General features: G+C 41.8%; 2 protein-coding genes across 2 annotated transcripts; one reads left to right on the top strand and one right to left on the bottom strand.

Annotated features, from left to right (window-relative positions):
- Positions 1–964: 964 nt before the first annotated feature.
- On the bottom strand, positions 965–10,528 carry fkbp1b (FKBP prolyl isomerase 1B). Its single transcript, XM_034700246.1, has 4 exons — positions 10,149–10,528; positions 9,463–9,510; positions 2,161–2,273; positions 965–1,759 (listed from the first exon to the last, which is right to left on the bottom strand). The coding sequence occupies exons 1-4, from the start codon at positions 10,183–10,185 to the stop codon at positions 1,631–1,633; spliced, it is 327 nt and encodes a 108-aa protein (XP_034556137.1). The 5' UTR covers positions 10,186–10,528; the 3' UTR covers positions 965–1,630.
- A 1,187-nt stretch (positions 10,529–11,715) lies between these two features.
- Positions 11,716–16,542, top strand: wdcp (WD repeat and coiled coil containing). Its single transcript, XM_034699495.1, has 4 exons — positions 11,716–11,844; positions 12,644–14,580; positions 14,841–14,961; positions 15,685–16,542. The coding sequence occupies exons 2-4, from the start codon at positions 12,667–12,669 to the stop codon at positions 15,867–15,869; spliced, it is 2,220 nt and encodes a 739-aa protein (XP_034555386.1). The 5' UTR covers positions 11,716–11,844; positions 12,644–12,666; the 3' UTR covers positions 15,870–16,542.
- Positions 16,543–16,574: the final 32 nt, after the last annotated feature.

Here is a 16,574-nt window from a genome sequence, read left to right as displayed (position 1 = left end):
GTTTCATAACATTAGCATTCAGCCAATCATGAGCCAGCATAGAGGGATGACCTTTTACCTTTGACAGGGGAAGCACATGTGGGATTCAAGATATTTCATAGTGGTAGAGATCAGTAAATTGCGCTACTTTCCCCGCTTTTATTACCTTTTATTTAATATTACAAAATGTTTACATTGTTTATCCATTTATTTTATGTGATGGATGTTATTGGGCACTTTTTATACCTGCTATGCTGTTTAATTCAGGTGCATATGGATAATACGGACTCACTAAGCATAACATTGGGCATAGACTATACTGATATGTGCAGTGGCCCTGAAGTGAAAATCACAACAGCAATTCAGAAAACGCAATGCCAAATTAGAAAACAGTTTTTACTGATTTGCCGTAGTGTTTTCTGAATTGCCACAGTGTTTGCTGAATTTCTGTTGTGTTTTCTGATTTGTTGTCTTGTTTTCTGATTTGTCGTAGTGTTTGCTGAATTGCTGTTGTGTTTTCTGATTTGCTGTAGTGTTTTCTGAATTGCTGTTGTGATTTGCATTCCAGGGCCACCGTAGCTATACAATATTACATGGAACTTACCATGTGCTGTTACATGTTCAGCTTTGAGTGATCTGTTTGCATGGTATTTTTCTGTGGGTATGTGCAGCACTACCTTTCTCACAACTGCAGTTCTGTCAGCAAATGTAGTGTTTGATCATTTATATACAGTGTACTGTGTGCTAATGTCTTCTTTTTTCTTTGCCGCTGCTAGCACAAGACTTTTACCTTTCATGGCTCAAAGAAAGGTTAATATTTTACCATCATGATTAATTTAAAGTTTGCCACTAGGAGGTGATGTTGCTGTAGAGGGCACTGGTTAGCATGGTAGTAAGTTATGTGCTGTCACTGTCAGACACTGCAACTTTTTAAAATGATTTCTCTTTCAATAACCACTCACTCACACATAACACAGAACACTGGTCTCTCAACACAGTACATGCCATTTTTATTCAAGAGTTGGTCGATAAACGGTCGTAGTAGCAATGGCTCTTGTAGAGTTCTGTACAGTATTGGATTGGGTTAGATTGGATAGGGTACACTTGCTGTAGGCCTACATGTTTATGAGGGATATAAAATATACTAAACATAGCAACATCATTCAGAGCATTCAGCAGGACAAACCTTTATCAAAGTGGCAATGCAGACAGTGGTATATATATATATATATTTATAATGCCCGGTTAAGATATAGAGCAGAAGTTATGAACTTTCAACCTTTGAACCCTTCCTCTGTTGCTGAAGCTGTAAGGCAGTATATGTTTTGAATGCAACGTAATGAACGTCCTTTTAATAGATGATTGATTTCCCCATTGTTCAACAAAATGTACAACTTTAAACGAAATTAAACATAACAGCATCTCCGACTACCAGAAATGAAAGACTTTCTTGCATTATGTTTTTAAACAAGGTGGCAATAAAGCAGTATTTTGCATGATTAAACATTGAACTTTAGTAGACTGTATAAATCAAAGAAGAAGAAGAGCAGGTGGATGTTGGGAGGCAGCAGCAGAGTAAGGTCTCCCCTGGAAACAAGTCGTGGCGAACGCAGCCTCATTAAGCCTTAACCTTTGCATTTAACCCGAGGCATCACTCCAGCTTCAGGAGTTCCACATCGAATATCAGTGTAGCGTTGGGGGGGATGACTCCGGGGTGACCTGTCACTCCATACGCCAGGTCTGGTGTGCAGGTGATTTTTGCTCTCTGGCCCAGGCTCATCTGCAGATGATGACATTGCACAAGGATTAAAATGTGTGCTTCTGACTTTAAGAATCTTCTGAGTACAAAATCATCCCTTAAACATTTCAAAGGGTTTTAAATTGTAGCTTCTACAGGAGGAGCATTTGATGCAATGATGCAGCAAAAAAAACATTACAGATATCTAAGATAAGATAAGATAAGATAAGATAAGATAAGATACTCCTTTATTCTGACCATGAAATACAAGCTTACTTTGCTTCTACATTACTAGTTTCAAAATGTTACATTTTAGAAGCCTCCCTCTATAGCACACTCATCATTACTGTTCAAAATAATTACATGTAACTCTTTTACACAAAATAGACAACAATCAGAGTTATTACTATCCTGAAGCAATGTCTTTATTTCCACCCTCTCACCTGTGCTACTCCTTCATCCCAGCCCTTAATGACCTCTGACCGGCCGATCTTGAACTTGAAGGGCTTGTTCCTGTCTCGAGAGGAGTCAAACTTCTTCCCATTCTGCAGCATACCTGGCAAAGACAAAAAAAACATTTATATTAAGAAAGTGAAGCAGCACTTGGCTTAAAACTAACCTAACACATTATGGCTGTATAGTTAACAACTCTCATAAACTCTTTATCCTCATTTATCATGTGACACCAGATCAATGCACACCCTTTCTTCAGTGGCTCAAATCCCGACATGAGGCATTTTAAGATTAAAGGAATAAAGCAGAGCTGGCTCCTGTCTGAGGAACTTTTCTTGTGGGGCTTTCTTATCAGCTTCTTTGGGCCCGTTTCAATTACCCAGATGAACAAAGGGAATGTGAAGTGGGAAGCGTTGGCCTGGTTCAGTGGATTATTTTTGAAGTTAACTAGGCCATTGCTCGCCTGCATCTAGACCACAGGGAGAAATGGGTAACAAAGGCGGAGCGGTGCAGGACTGCGCTCCTTCAGGGCGCTGACCGAGCGTTCGGGCATGATGGGAACATTGGGGCCTTTTAGCTCCACTGAAGGAGTCAGACATGGGCTTCACTCCTTTGGAACTTTAAATAAGGCTTGCCTTTTATACAACTGAAAAGTTACACATTTGACTTTGTCTTCATAAATTACAGTTCATTTTTTGAGACAGATACATGATCTATGAAATACATTTATAACAAGTCGGGTCAAGGAAATTAATTTGGGAGCTACATTTAATCAAAACAAGGTGGTCCATTTTTGTTATCTTACCTATAAACAGTTTTTTTGTTGACTTTGCATCAGTCCCCTCCAGCATGAATGATTAGCTCTTATAATATAGGTAAAGTCTGGCAGTGAGTGCATCTGTGTCCACCCGCATTTTTGAGTTTGCACTCCGACACTCCTTTGATTTATCTTTTCTCTGTCGTAATTGAACAAGTGTAAATTCTTGGCATTTGAAGTTGTGTGCTAACTCAAGTTTACTGATGGGGTCTGGCTCATCTGGTCACATGGATGCTGGTACAGTATTGCTTCTCCCCTTACAAACCTCCTAAACTTAGTAGGTCCATCATTTCCAAGAATCACAACAGCCCCCAGATATCAACAGGCTTGGCTCGGACCTATTGCAGAGTCATCAAGTGCACTCACAGAGACATATACCACCTGCTGCAAGAGCACTGGAGTCGCCACTTTCTTGCATCAGCTGCATTAAAAGCAGGTTCAGTTTCTGGTAGTTTCTGGCAGCAGTGGCTGTAGCCTGCTAGGAAACACTGACTGGCAGAGTTCACAGGTGGGAATCCGTTGAGAGATCATATCCTGGGTGTAACAGTAGTGGGCCACACTGCTTGGTGTGGGTCTCTGTTTAGAGTCCACTGACGTAAAAGGAGGTATTAACACCTGATAACTTAACACTCTATTTGTAAACGCTCCACTGTGTTACACTAAAAGGAGCAGCGAACAACTCCAGCGGTATCTGAGGGGGTTCATTAAGTCTGCAGAGGGGTTAACAACAAGGACAAGGACTGTAGTACAAACGGGCAACAGGCCAAAACCAGTTGAGGAGGAAAATCTACAAAGGAGAAAGCACCACCTGCACTTGTTTCCTGTGGACAAATATATAAAACTGCATTGTTCTGAAGCAAGATACAGAAGAAAACACATAACAGAGTCCCAGCTGAGTGTAAAATAAATGTATGTGTAGTCTTATGTGCTGCATGTAACTCTCCCTGTAACACCAAGAGAAAGGGGTGCTTAAATATTTGCTCATAGCTGTAAAATCATGAAAGAAAGCTAAATAATCCCCTACTACTACTCCCTCATCCCCGTGATATCAGTGTTTCGTTATCACTCTTAAGCATGGGTGGAGTCTCTGCAAAAATACAGCAGGGCCCTAGTCACTTCCTGAGCCCGGCTCCCACACTTTCTCCTCCTGAGAGGTCTTCCACAAAGTGGAGCTCTGGCCGGGTCTGCAGGGAGCTGCTGCACACTGGGGTGGGGTTATTTTTACTCCGTTTACTGTATCCTGTCTCAGCCCCGTCTAGGACGACTGCCAGCACAACAACCCCCCCCTCTGCCCAACTAAGTGTGGATGAAATAAGATGCGTGTAAAGCTATCTGTCCGCGACTGACTTATGTGTGTTGCAGCATTTCACAGCTGCGAGCACGCTTGTCTCAATGGAAAGAATAAAATCTTGCTCATGCTTCATTAATATGCTGAGAGAGATGAAGTGATATATGGTGCAATATGTGATTGGGGGTGTTTTCAGCAAAGTCAATCGATAGCAGGTTTGTTGCTGGAGCACAGATTTGAAAATGTTGTCTTGAAGTTACTCTTAACTCTCTGAACTTTCATTTAGGTGACAAATAAAACTAAATTCTAAAATGAGATGTGAAGTGTCCGGGTTCAAAAGTCAGCCAGCATGGTTTGCTTTTTAAGCCTAACCCATGAAGACTCCTGGTGGTCATAACTCAACCAAACAGCAAAAGCTAACTCAACTCAAACAAAACTAACTCGAAGTTTTAGCTATTTTGTTCTTTATTTAAAACATGACACAAGTGCTTTTCTCCTGCTTTATTAACTCAGCTGTCTCAGCACTGAACACTTCCCACGGCATTCAATCACAACACTCTCACTTTGAATATGAGTTCAGTATCTCCTGACACACAAGCCCGTGTTCCAGTCTCTATTTCTGTGTCACACACGGAGGGTTGTTCAGCCTGCTCTTCAGCACGTTTCACCGTGAAGTGTGGAGCTCAAACATGGTAAGGAATGACGTCCACATTTAGGCATGACATCATATCCACCACGCCTGTTGCCCTCAAAGCTCATACGTCCTGACAGTGGAGACCATTGAAGCTGTTCATCATCACAGTGAGGGGGATGCTGGTTGGCTGATTGGTTTAAGAGTGCGCCTCAAATACAGAGGCTGTAGTCCTGTACTCTCAGTCATGAACCTTTGCTGCATGTCTGCCCCCACTCTCTTAGACACCCAGTGATTACACGATTAAAGGCTCATTCTGTCTAGGGTGATGAAGACCAAAGCGGAGACTGTGTAACAGAAAAAAAATGATGTACCTACCTACATGAATTATGACTCTATTTTATGAACCATTGGTATCCATATCAGGAGATGCTTTTGGGTGCTATAACCGTTTTAGGAGTTGGTCTGATCAGAAAACAATCTTGCTTACATTTAAAACAGGTGCTTAAGTGGGCGTGTCCACTGTGGCAATGCAGGAGATCAAATCTAGCTCCACTGCCATCCTAATAAGAGCCCAACCAATGTTCATCTATTAGCCGATATTATAGTCTATTAGGGCTAATCACAGATCTACTGATATGGGTTTGTTTTTTTCTGATATTAATCATAAGATTTTACTTTCTCAGAACACACGTTGCAGAAACAATGCTTTGTGTGACTTTGGTCAAACACAGCACTCCTACTCCATCACCTCCAAAACATTTGGCACTGATCAAATTTGAAGTCTGTGTATAAATATGTTCAGTTTTCTGTAATAAATGTCTTTTCTTTTTTTAGAAAGCAGCTTTCTGAGCAGCGTGAAAGACTTATTTCACTGAAAGTCCATGTGGAAACTGTCTATTTTCAGGCCATTTCAAGCTTTATGATATCAACTGCCAAATCAGTCTTAAGTACACTTTCCCCTCTTCAGTCTATATTGTGTCAGTCTCAAAACACACATCAGCCACAGACTAGAAAACCCATCTGAGGCCACACCACACCTGTCCACTCACTACTGCTCCGTAATGTACTGCTGATAGAGCCGCAGCGATGCTCAAACACTGTCAGTCAGGCATGACACAAACAAAAAAAGATGTGGGAAAACAGAGGGAGCACTTTTTTCTCTCATTAATATTGCCCTGCTAATTTTGCGCAGTCACAGCCATTACCTGCCTCACACAGCAACGACCCCTCTGCTAATTTAGGCAGCTGCAGCTCTCACCACAGTCAGAGGGGGGGTCACTCACATATCTGCAAGTCTGTGTGCTCTGTGGCATGTGTGTGTGTGTCTGCATGTTTAAAATCCCGCAAGAGAAAGTGAGGATCAAAAAGGCATAGCAGTGAGAGTGTGTGAGAACGAGGCCTCAGTGATGTTGAATACTGGAAACTGAGAGGTTTCAAATCCCCTTATGGATTGGGAAATCACTCTGCCTATAGCCTCACTGTTTATCTTTGCTCTGGAAAGGTAACACCAGCGCAGGGTGCAGCACAGGGTGCAGTGCAGGGTGTAGTCTGCAGCTCTGCACGCTAGCAGCTAGCTGTATGTCCTGAATCTACAGCAATACCTTCATTCCCAGTGCTTATAGTGAACTGGAACTATTCTGCGTTTCTGTATACATATTATTATTAATCCAAATTATATTATTTCATACGTATTTATATCTTATCTCATTCCTTCTTTCTATTAATATTTTGACTTTTTCATACTGTAACAACTGAATTTCCCCCGGGATAAATAAGTATTTCTGACCCTGATTACCTCTCTGACCAGCACTTTCTCTTTCAGGGATCTTGAAATTATCTTCTAATTTAAGCGTTTGAATAAAACTAATATTGATTCTGATGTGAGAAGTTAGCATGCAAACACACATCTTATTTAGTTTGGCATTCGTACTAAATTCTGGAAATACCCAACACACTGGCAGACTCCTAATTAACACGGGTTAACCAAAATGTAAAATTATTCCAATGTTTTTCTAGTTCCACTTTTTGTTTAATGACTCCATAAGTTACATAAAATAAGCAGGGTGGATGAAGTCAAAATAAAATAAAATGTGTGGCATGTTTAGATGTGCATGCATGCCAAACTGTGGGGTGCATGCTACATCTTACACTACAAATACAATTAAAGTTCTCTCATTTCTTCTAGGAAAACAGGTTATTTCATTAATCTCCTGGTTTCAGATCCTATTGTCTCTACCCTTTAACACTGATTCATCCTTTCCTGCTACTACTACTCAATTCTTATGTATTTCCCCAGCAGACACATATTTATAACTCTTTTTGTTCTCCATGGGCACGTGGGTCCTTGCTTTGGCCTAACTGCATTTTGAACCGGTGCCAAAATACCAGGAGCTTAATGGTAAATCCTGTGAGCCAAGAAGGAAAAGCAGAAAGGAGGGGATGACACAGGCCGATTCAGACAATGAGAAACATGAGACGGAGATTGTCCGGAGTGTTTTAAAAGTACAGTCTACACGTCATGGACAGGCTCTTGTGAGCTGTTGTGTTTGTAGTGTGTCATGTAATCATTTTATGATCAATTATAGTAGCATCAGAAAACTACAGTGGCCCTGAAGGACAAAACAAATTTACAAAAGATGAAGCACTTTAACAAAGTTGGAGACAAAGTTGCATTTTGGAAAACATTTTTACATTTTATAGAATAAAATTACATCAGCAAAACACTTTTACCAAGGCCAAAACAAATTTACATTTAAGAAAACAAATTCACAAAATATAAAGCACTTTTACAAAGTTGCAGACAAATTTACAAACGACGGAACACTTTTACCATTTCTGAAACATATTAACATTCCTCTGAATTCTGACACATGATGAAGGTTTTCCAGAGATATGACAGAGCTTTTACAGAGACATGATGCTTTCTCATCTGAGGTCTGACACCTCACTCTGAGACCTGAGGATGTCCTAATATGTAAACAATGTCGCCCTATTTGGTTTCTCTCCATCAAAACAAACTAAATGACCCCTCACTCGATCATTTCCGGATCACTTCTGGTATTTGGTACATTCCCTTTCAGTAAAAATGAAATGTTAATTTGTTTCAGAAATGGTAAAAGTGTTCCATCGTTTGTAAAATTGTCTTCAACTTTGTAAAAGTGTTTCCTCTTTTGTAAATTTGTTTCCTTAAATGTAAATTGGTTTTTGTTCTTGGTAAAAGTGTTTTGCTGATGTGATTTTGTTTCATAAAATTTAAGAATGTTTTCCAAAATGGAAATTTGTCTCCAACTTTGTAAAAGTGTTTCATCTTCTGTAAATTTGTTTTGTCCTTCAGGGCCACCGTAGCAAACAGGCATTAGTAATATGACTGTGACAGAAAAGCACAGAACAAGGCAGGAAAGCAACTATAAGTGTATCCAAAATATATATTAACCAGGATGGATGGAAGCTGGACACAAACAGGAAACAGAACAAGGACCTGTTTTGCCGATTTATGAACCACATAATGATTGGTGAATGTAGACAGAACAACCAGACAAAAGGAGAGACTGCAAAAACTCTCCCTCTGCACGACTGTCCCAGACCGGGATGTTCCATATCTTAATAGAGCAGCCTCACATGAGGAGATGAATCATTTCCAAATATAGCATAATTCATTATGTCTGTCGCTGATCTCTGCAAAGATCGGGCTCAAAGAGATATCTGTTTCATTGTTCCACTATCCTGAAAGTTCAGCACAATATTTCTATTTTTCATTCAGAGTCAGTCTTTGTTGTTGTGACTCTTATAATGTAATACTTACTAAACTGAACTCTAAAGGCGAGTTATTCAAGTCATGGAATACAATCATAAAGGGGAAACTCATGTATCTGCTGCAAGCAAGAACTGGCCGCAGACTTCTGCATGCATGCACACATGTGCATAACAATAACAATACCCAATCTCTTCGGTCAAACCTGTTTTCAGCCAAGCCTAAACCACATAGCCTGCAATAACTTTCATAGCCGTGTAATAACCCTGTTATACTCAGACAGTCAGATGACATGCGAATCAGGCTTTGTTTACTTTCTGTCTGACCTAGATGTCTGGACTGCCAACCCCGGGGGCAGCAAATAACCCAAATTTATTCCCCAAATATCTCAGTGTCTTTCTGCCCCGCATCAGAACTGCTCTATCTGACAGCAAACAAACAGGAAGGAGAAAAACAAAAAGCATGTGTGTGATTATGACACACGGGACAAGCTGAGTGAAGGTTGCAGCCTGTAAAGTGGCGCTGACACCATGAGACACCAATTTTCTCTTTAAAAAAACAATATCATGTTTTCTGGGTGGGGTGGCAGCTCCACCCTCATCTTTGAAACCATAAGTGACACACAGGTGCGTACATGTCTGGCTGAATGTGTGCACTGTGAGAGCTGGGCTGCAAACCGAGCCCTGCTGTGCACCAGAAATTGTCAGGGGAGAAAAACACAACACTCACATAGAGACAAATTTCCTCTCTCGACAAGGAGACAGGAAAGACAAGTCTGGTGTGCAGAGAAAGAGTCTGTTACCTATGTAATGAACAACACATGTCTGGCCCTTCTTTGGAAATGTTCTTCCTGTGAAGAGAAAGAGAAAACAACTGTTATTGTGTGTTTGGACACCTTGCAGGCTGTCAGGTTAATCTAGTGGATTAACAATTACTGGGTTCAGTCTGGAGAGGTGTTCTTGGCAAGAGTGTGGTATCTTTATTTTGCCTGCAGACATACTGAAGTGAGATATGTGTCTGTTAGTCTCATCCTCAAGTTGAAACTTAAGCCTGGGGGCTTCTTTATCCAGGGTGAGGGGCTATCTGATGCCTCTGGGTTAATTACGTTATCAGTGCGTTTGACAGAGAGGAAAAGCCTTGGGGAGCTCTGTAGGTCTACCCTCTTTGCATGCCAAATCTGTGTTACCTTGTGAGCAAATTCCTGTGAAATATAAAGACACTTAACCCATTTTGCAATATCAATATGTGAGGACATCTGGAAAGATCCACAGTAAACATGTAACAGACTCCTATTAATATCCCGATTATTGCTATAGGGTGCTATCTATCTAAGGAGTACATTGCTTAACCTCCTACATCACTGAATGTGGTATTTTACGCGAATTAGGCTAAAATGTGCCAAATGTTAAATGACATTCGGGGTAACTACCGAGCCCCCAACACAATCACCCCGCATCAAAGCACACACAGGCGGATAAATCAACTCACCATCACCGGGAGATACCGTCTGAACTTCCACGCCCATGGTTGTGCTTCTTGAATGCAGCCTATGAAGCCGTTTTGACAGCCAGTGTCTGAGGTTAAGTGGCTACAAGTCGGGCTGGATCAGGAGGAACCATGCATTCACAGACCACCACCGACCGACCCGCAGCTACAGCCAACCAACCCTGAGACAGCAAAGATATTCTCTGCTTTCTGGAGCGACAGCGTGGAGAGCTACAACTACACCCCCGACGTCGTCTTCAGCCTATAGTCTTATATCTGTTTTACACTATGGTTTTACACCGCGGATAGGCTGAAGCGATAAGCCATTTTCATAATACTATTATGACTTTACCTTATTTGATTTGTTAGATATATGAGTTAATTTCTCCTTTATTCAGTCATTTTAAATTGTTCAGTGGTTGGCAAAAAAGAAAATCGCAGCGCCCTCGTGCGGTAAGGTTGGAAAGAGCTAAATACTTTTATTTATTTATTATTTATTCATTTTTCTTCAAATATACAAAAAGCTTTTATTTTCAAATCAGCACTCTTCTAAATTGGTTTAGCAAACAAACATTTGTGCAAACATAGTTTTGAAAGACAGATGTATGGACAGCCATTCCTTGCCAAGTCAAATAAATAATTATGTAGCCTTATTTAACATTTTGAAACTTATTTCATGCTCATTTTAGCCAGGCAGTATGAAATAATGACTCATAATTTAAAACAAATATGGTGCTTTTGTCACAGATGAAAAAAGCAGTTTGTTGCAAACAAAATTTGAATATAAAAACGCCAACATTTATTTGCAGGGTGCACAACAAAAATATAAGTTTTAAACACATATTGACATTTTTCTACCAGGAAACCACATAGTCTTCAGTGAGCAAACAGGCACAAAACAAGAAAAACAACTCACAGTTAAATTTCAAGTCATCTGTTATCTCTGAACACAAACACATCTACTCGATTATTATTATTCTAACCATTAATATTTGCTTTAACATATCTTATTTAATTATTTATTAACTTCTTGTATTCATCTGATCTTGTTAACTCTGCCTTATTTTTAACTTTTCTTTCCACTCTTACTTATTTTATTAATTTTACTGTATTGATTTTATTTTATTTTTAAGTATTTTATTTATAAATACTATTTTTTTATTTATCATGTTTTAATTTTACCATTGCTGTTGTTTTCTGTCTCTATGTGAAGCACTTTAGGCTGCATGTTTTTATATATGAAAGGTGCTATATAAATAAAGTTGAGTTAAGCGGAGTGGAGTGGAGTGGAGTTGAGATGAGTACTCCACGTTTAAATTAAGTTATAAGTGGTAAGCCTATCCCCAGAAAGACATTGTATCTTGTAGTGCACTTCCACTAGTCGTTGGCTGATTTCCTCCAACAAAACAGTTTTGAGATTTAAACCTAAAACATGTTAGATCAGAGTTTCGACGCTACGAATGGCACATAACTGGCCACAGAGGTGTTGGGTAATCGTACAGTATCCCAACAGTTTTATAAGAGCTAAATATGATACCTAAACTTCATATCCCATAATGCACCACAGCGCTCTGTTTTGTTTCCGGGTCAAACATAAATGAACGTTCTGGGAAAATCTGGTAAAACGTGCGTTTCAAATGGGGAATTGTCTTTATCAGTGTTACTGAGAGGACAAACGGGATGCTTGTGTTTTAATAAGGTACGTGTACAGCTTCATTAATCATTTTAGGGATTTGTGTTCTCATTTTTGTGCTAGCTAGCACAGTATTAGTTAGATTGCCACTATTTACCCGGTAAATGACCCGGAAAACGGTGACTACATTTACAAGCTTGTTATTTTAACCTCCCTCTAATTTCACAGTTCATACTGCCTCTTTATACAGCTGCTTTATTCTGATGTAACTACGTATTAATGTAAATGTGCCCCACTTTTAAAGCTGTCATTTGCTGGTGACAATTCTAAATACAATTTAATTCATTTTCTATTTCAACTAAACCCTAATATCAAAGTGTTTTATTGGCACGAAAGCTGCAGAATCAACATTGCCAAGGAAATGACACAATCACAATAATCTGAACATTGATATACTTATGAATGACAATGACAAAAAAAATCTATTTTGGGTAAAGTCGCGACCTAATTGGCCCCCGATGTTCATGGCAGCCTCTGCAGATCTACAAGAGTTAATGGGGTTAGTGTGGAGACGCTCCTACCCTCCTGTATATAGTGCTGTTAATGCCCTGAGAGCCTAACAGGACCTGTGTGTCGTTAAGGTCATTCGGGCGTAAGAAGCTATAAGTGTTCGTCACAACTGCCTCAGCTCAGGCAGAGGGGATTAAGGCATGTACTTGGAAGCAGACACGACAGAGGGTTTTGCTCTTCTTAATCTGCATGGGTAGCACTAGCTACTCCTGTGCAGGACCCTTTCAGATCGGACACAGGTCTCCACGTAAATGTTTACTCTTTGAATAATTTAGTGTCTTTTTTCTCATTGAAGCATCTTCATACCTGCCAGCCAGGATGGATCTTGGTAAGGCAAAGCTGCTCCGGACAGGCCTCAACACTCTACACCAAGCCATCCACCCTGTGCATGGGATAGCGTGGACAGACGGCAAGCAGGTCTGCCTCACATCTCTCTACCTCCAGAATGGGGAGATCAAGTTCGGGGACACCAATGTTATCGGACAGTTTGAGCATGTCTTCGGGCTCTTCTGGGGCCCACTGTGCTGCTCAGACTCTCCTGCGTTACTGGCGGTTCAGCACAAGAAGCACGTTACAGTGTGGCAGCTGCAGCTCAGTGCCCTGGAGCAGAACAAGCTGCTGTGCACGCAGACCTGTGAGATGAGCGAGCCTTTCCCCCTTCTCTCCCAGGGCTGTGTTTGGCATCCGAAACTGGACATCCTGGCCGTGCTGACCAAGAGGGACACTTCTGTGCTGTTTTCTGTGCGGGTGGACAACAGGAGGACCAAAGCAGAAATCAAAAGTAGTGGACTGATCCACTGTGCATGCTGGACAAAGGATGGGACCCGACTGGTTGTGGCTATAGGCAGTGCTCTCCACTCTTACATCTGGAATGACATCCAGAAGAGTCTGGTGGCCTGCTCCTTCTGCCCTGTGTTTGATGTTGGAGGCTACATCTGTGCCATTGAGGCTACAGGGGAAGCTCAGGTAGCTGTGGCTACAGAGCTGCCTCTGGATAAACTCTGCGGGTTAAATGCGGGCATTGCCTTTGACCTACCCTCAGAGACTGAGTCCCACGGCGCACATGTTCCCATGTCAGAGGACGACAACGTCTTTTACTCAAGAAGAAGATCCTCTGAATCTGAGAGGTCTTACTTACCAAGCCCAGGCCCTCTGGATCTCACCCAACTCTTGGCGAGGCACCGGCGCTCTGACCCCAGTCCCCTCATTCACTTGCGTCGTCGGGATACTGTCACTGGCACAGGCCAGGACTCCTCACACCTCATCCTGGTCACATATGAGCGTAAAGTCACCACAACTCGTAAAGTCAGTATCCCTGGGATTTTGGTTCCAGACATTGTTGCATTTGACCCACGTGGTTCTACAGTTGCAGTGGCCTCCAACACCTGCAACATGGTGCTTGTGTACTGCATCACAGCCTCAGCAATGCCCAACATCCAGCAGATCTCTCTGCAGGCAAATGAGAGGCCCAAAGGGGTCTGCTTCCTTAATGACAAGTTACTGCTGTTGATGGTGGGTAGGCAGAAGTGCAATGATCCTGCCTTTCTTCCATCTTCTAACACGGATAAATACATTCTTCATCTCCTAGCCAAAGAGTTAATAAACAATGGAGAGACTCCCATCCCAACATCTCCTTCTCCTCACAATCACGAGTCGACGACTAATTTCATCCCGAGGATTAGGAGGCACTCCGAGAACTTGACAAAGGATGACAGGGAGCGTACAGGGATAAAGGATTTGGTGTTGCCTGGAGGGGGAGTCATTCGTTCGCCAGCAAACAGGCGCAGGCTGGTGGAGGAGGTGAGGAGCAGCGAGCCGAGCCCTGTCACCAGTTCTGTGGATTTCTCTGATCGAGTATCAGACAGAGCCACGTCCAGTGCCTCCTCCATCACGGTGGAGAACTTCGACATGGACCACGTCAACCGCATAAGCAGCTTGGCCTTAGCCGGCCAGGCCAGCAGAGACTCCAGCCGGGCTGCATCACCTCGTCTAGAGCCCTCAGAGAAGTTTCACTCTGATGCGACCTTACCCATGCCTGAAAAGACACCCCAAGTCCCCCCCAGAGACCGCGCTGTGGAGCAGCTCGCCCACAACATGGAGAGGCTTTTTAATCGCTTTGCAGACGTACAGCAATGCCTGACAGACATCAGGGATTACACACAGAATGGGAAGAAGGCCTCAAGCATCTATCCTAATGCCTCTGAACCCCCCTACATCAATGTGACGTGTCAGGTACAGTTTCACTCTTTCTTTCTGTGTATTCTTGCACCGAAAATAAAGAGCCTGAAGAACAGGAGAACCTCTTTCAATTTAATGCCACACAAATCTTTTTAATGAGGAGCTCAGACAACTTAATCTGCTGACACTTTCACTATAAGCATGGACAACTGAACTACCTGCATGCAGACCATGCTGGTTCAGACTTGATTTGATTTATTCCTGTTGTTAGCTTCTTTCCTTCATTGACTTTGTTCTTTTTGGTGCGTTTGCAGAAGCAGTTATCAGAAAATGTGTTCATCGATGAGCGGAGGCCGGTGCTGCTGTGTGATGGGAAGCTGTGTCTGCGTGCCCTCCAGGAACTCTTCAACCTAACCATTGTAGAGATGATGTATGGTAGGTTCAGCCGGTTACCTTCTGACCTTCTGACCTTCTAAAGAAACAAAAGTCTCTTCACCTTTAAGACTTTCAGTTTTGGTGTCATAAGTGTATCTAAACCTTTGAAATTGGTTTTGTCTTAGCTACAAAGAATCATGTAAGCTTCTTTAAACCCTCCACGCCTGTCAGACTAACCATAATGTGATAGAGAGCTTACAGGGTTAATAAATCAAAACCACTTCCAGGAAACTCCACGTAGGCGTCTTAAGGTTGAAAGGTCTCCCCCTGTAAGTATTTTCAGCGAGCTTGTGGGAGTCCCTGATGGGGATGACTGGAAGTCATCCAACACTGAAGGTTGTCCTGGTTAAACTCTCAGAAATGCTCTCTTTAAAGCGCCTTTAAACCTAAACCAGGATGTTTGATCTTATGAAGTGCATCATCATTTTCTAAACAATCCGACACACATGATTCTATCAGTGTTCTTCTGTTAACGTGTGTGACCTATAATTAGACATGATTAACAGCCTAGGTTAGATAACAGGGCTTTAAACAAAAGCAGCTTACTCATATTGACCATGTAGTGTTTTGTTGCTTTAGTGCAGACCATTCATCATAAACTGACACACAGAAGCATATAACAGCTTTTACAAGCCTGACAGGTCATAGGATAATACAATAATAATGACAGATGTAAATAAAAACATTCTGAGCGACTTGTTTGTTTGTTTGTTTATTTTCTAGGTCCTTTGTGGATCGTTCTTGTGGCAGATGCAGACGGCTATGTGCCGCTAACGTTCAAGCCCAAAGAAGAACTCACAGTGCGTAACGGAAAGAGGAAAACCAACATAAGAACTCCAGAGAGTTCCTGCCCACCCAGTCCAGCGCCGGGTCAAAACCCCAACACATCCATCGAGGCCTCCACATAGTGCTTCTTAACACCCAGCTCAGTTAGTGGACTCCTGCAGGGCAATCTGTGCTGCTTCAGTGTATTTGTCTGAATCCTAGAATGCGAGGTAAAGTGGATTTGGCCTGAACGTGTAGAGCAGCATCATCGCAGATCAAGAGATTTATTTTTGTAATGACCAAAAGTCATGTTTTCAAAAGGGCTATCCATCTATGTTGTGTTAGGCCGATACATATTGCTACTTTGTAATGAAGGCTCAACGGAAAGGTTGATGTTTTGTTGAAAAAATGCAGTTAAGTCCTTGCAGACTGATAATAGTGCCATGGCCTGCTAAAAGAAAACTTGGGGTGTGTTAATGTCCCCAGATAATGACATATGAAGTGAATGTTTTGGTCTTTATTAGTTGTAATCTGAAGAGTGTTGATGCTGTGCATGGAATTGAGATTTTGCCCAAGAGCACTTAGCGCGAATGGTCGACACACATAAGCATATCTAAAATGCTGATGAAAGCCCATTAGAGGCACTTTTTCTTCTGCAAGAATGTTAGAAAGTGTAGTAACACAACTGTCCACTAGAGGGGTGACACTCATTGTCATGCAGTGCTGTTCAGAGCTTTACCAAAGACCAAAAACGTGTGTTTGTGTGGAGCGACATCCCTTGGTAGCCTTTTTGAACATTAAAATTTCTGAAAATAATGTGCACTCCATTGTGTTTTTCTCATTTGACT

Source organism: Notolabrus celidotus, chromosome 13 (assembly GCF_009762535.1).
Source record: "Notolabrus celidotus isolate fNotCel1 chromosome 13, fNotCel1.pri, whole genome shotgun sequence".
Taxonomy (NCBI): Eukaryota; Metazoa; Chordata; class Actinopteri; order Labriformes; family Labridae; genus Notolabrus; species Notolabrus celidotus.
The sequence above is the reverse complement of the archived record's forward strand: the minus strand, read 5'-3'. Positions and strand labels throughout refer to the sequence as shown.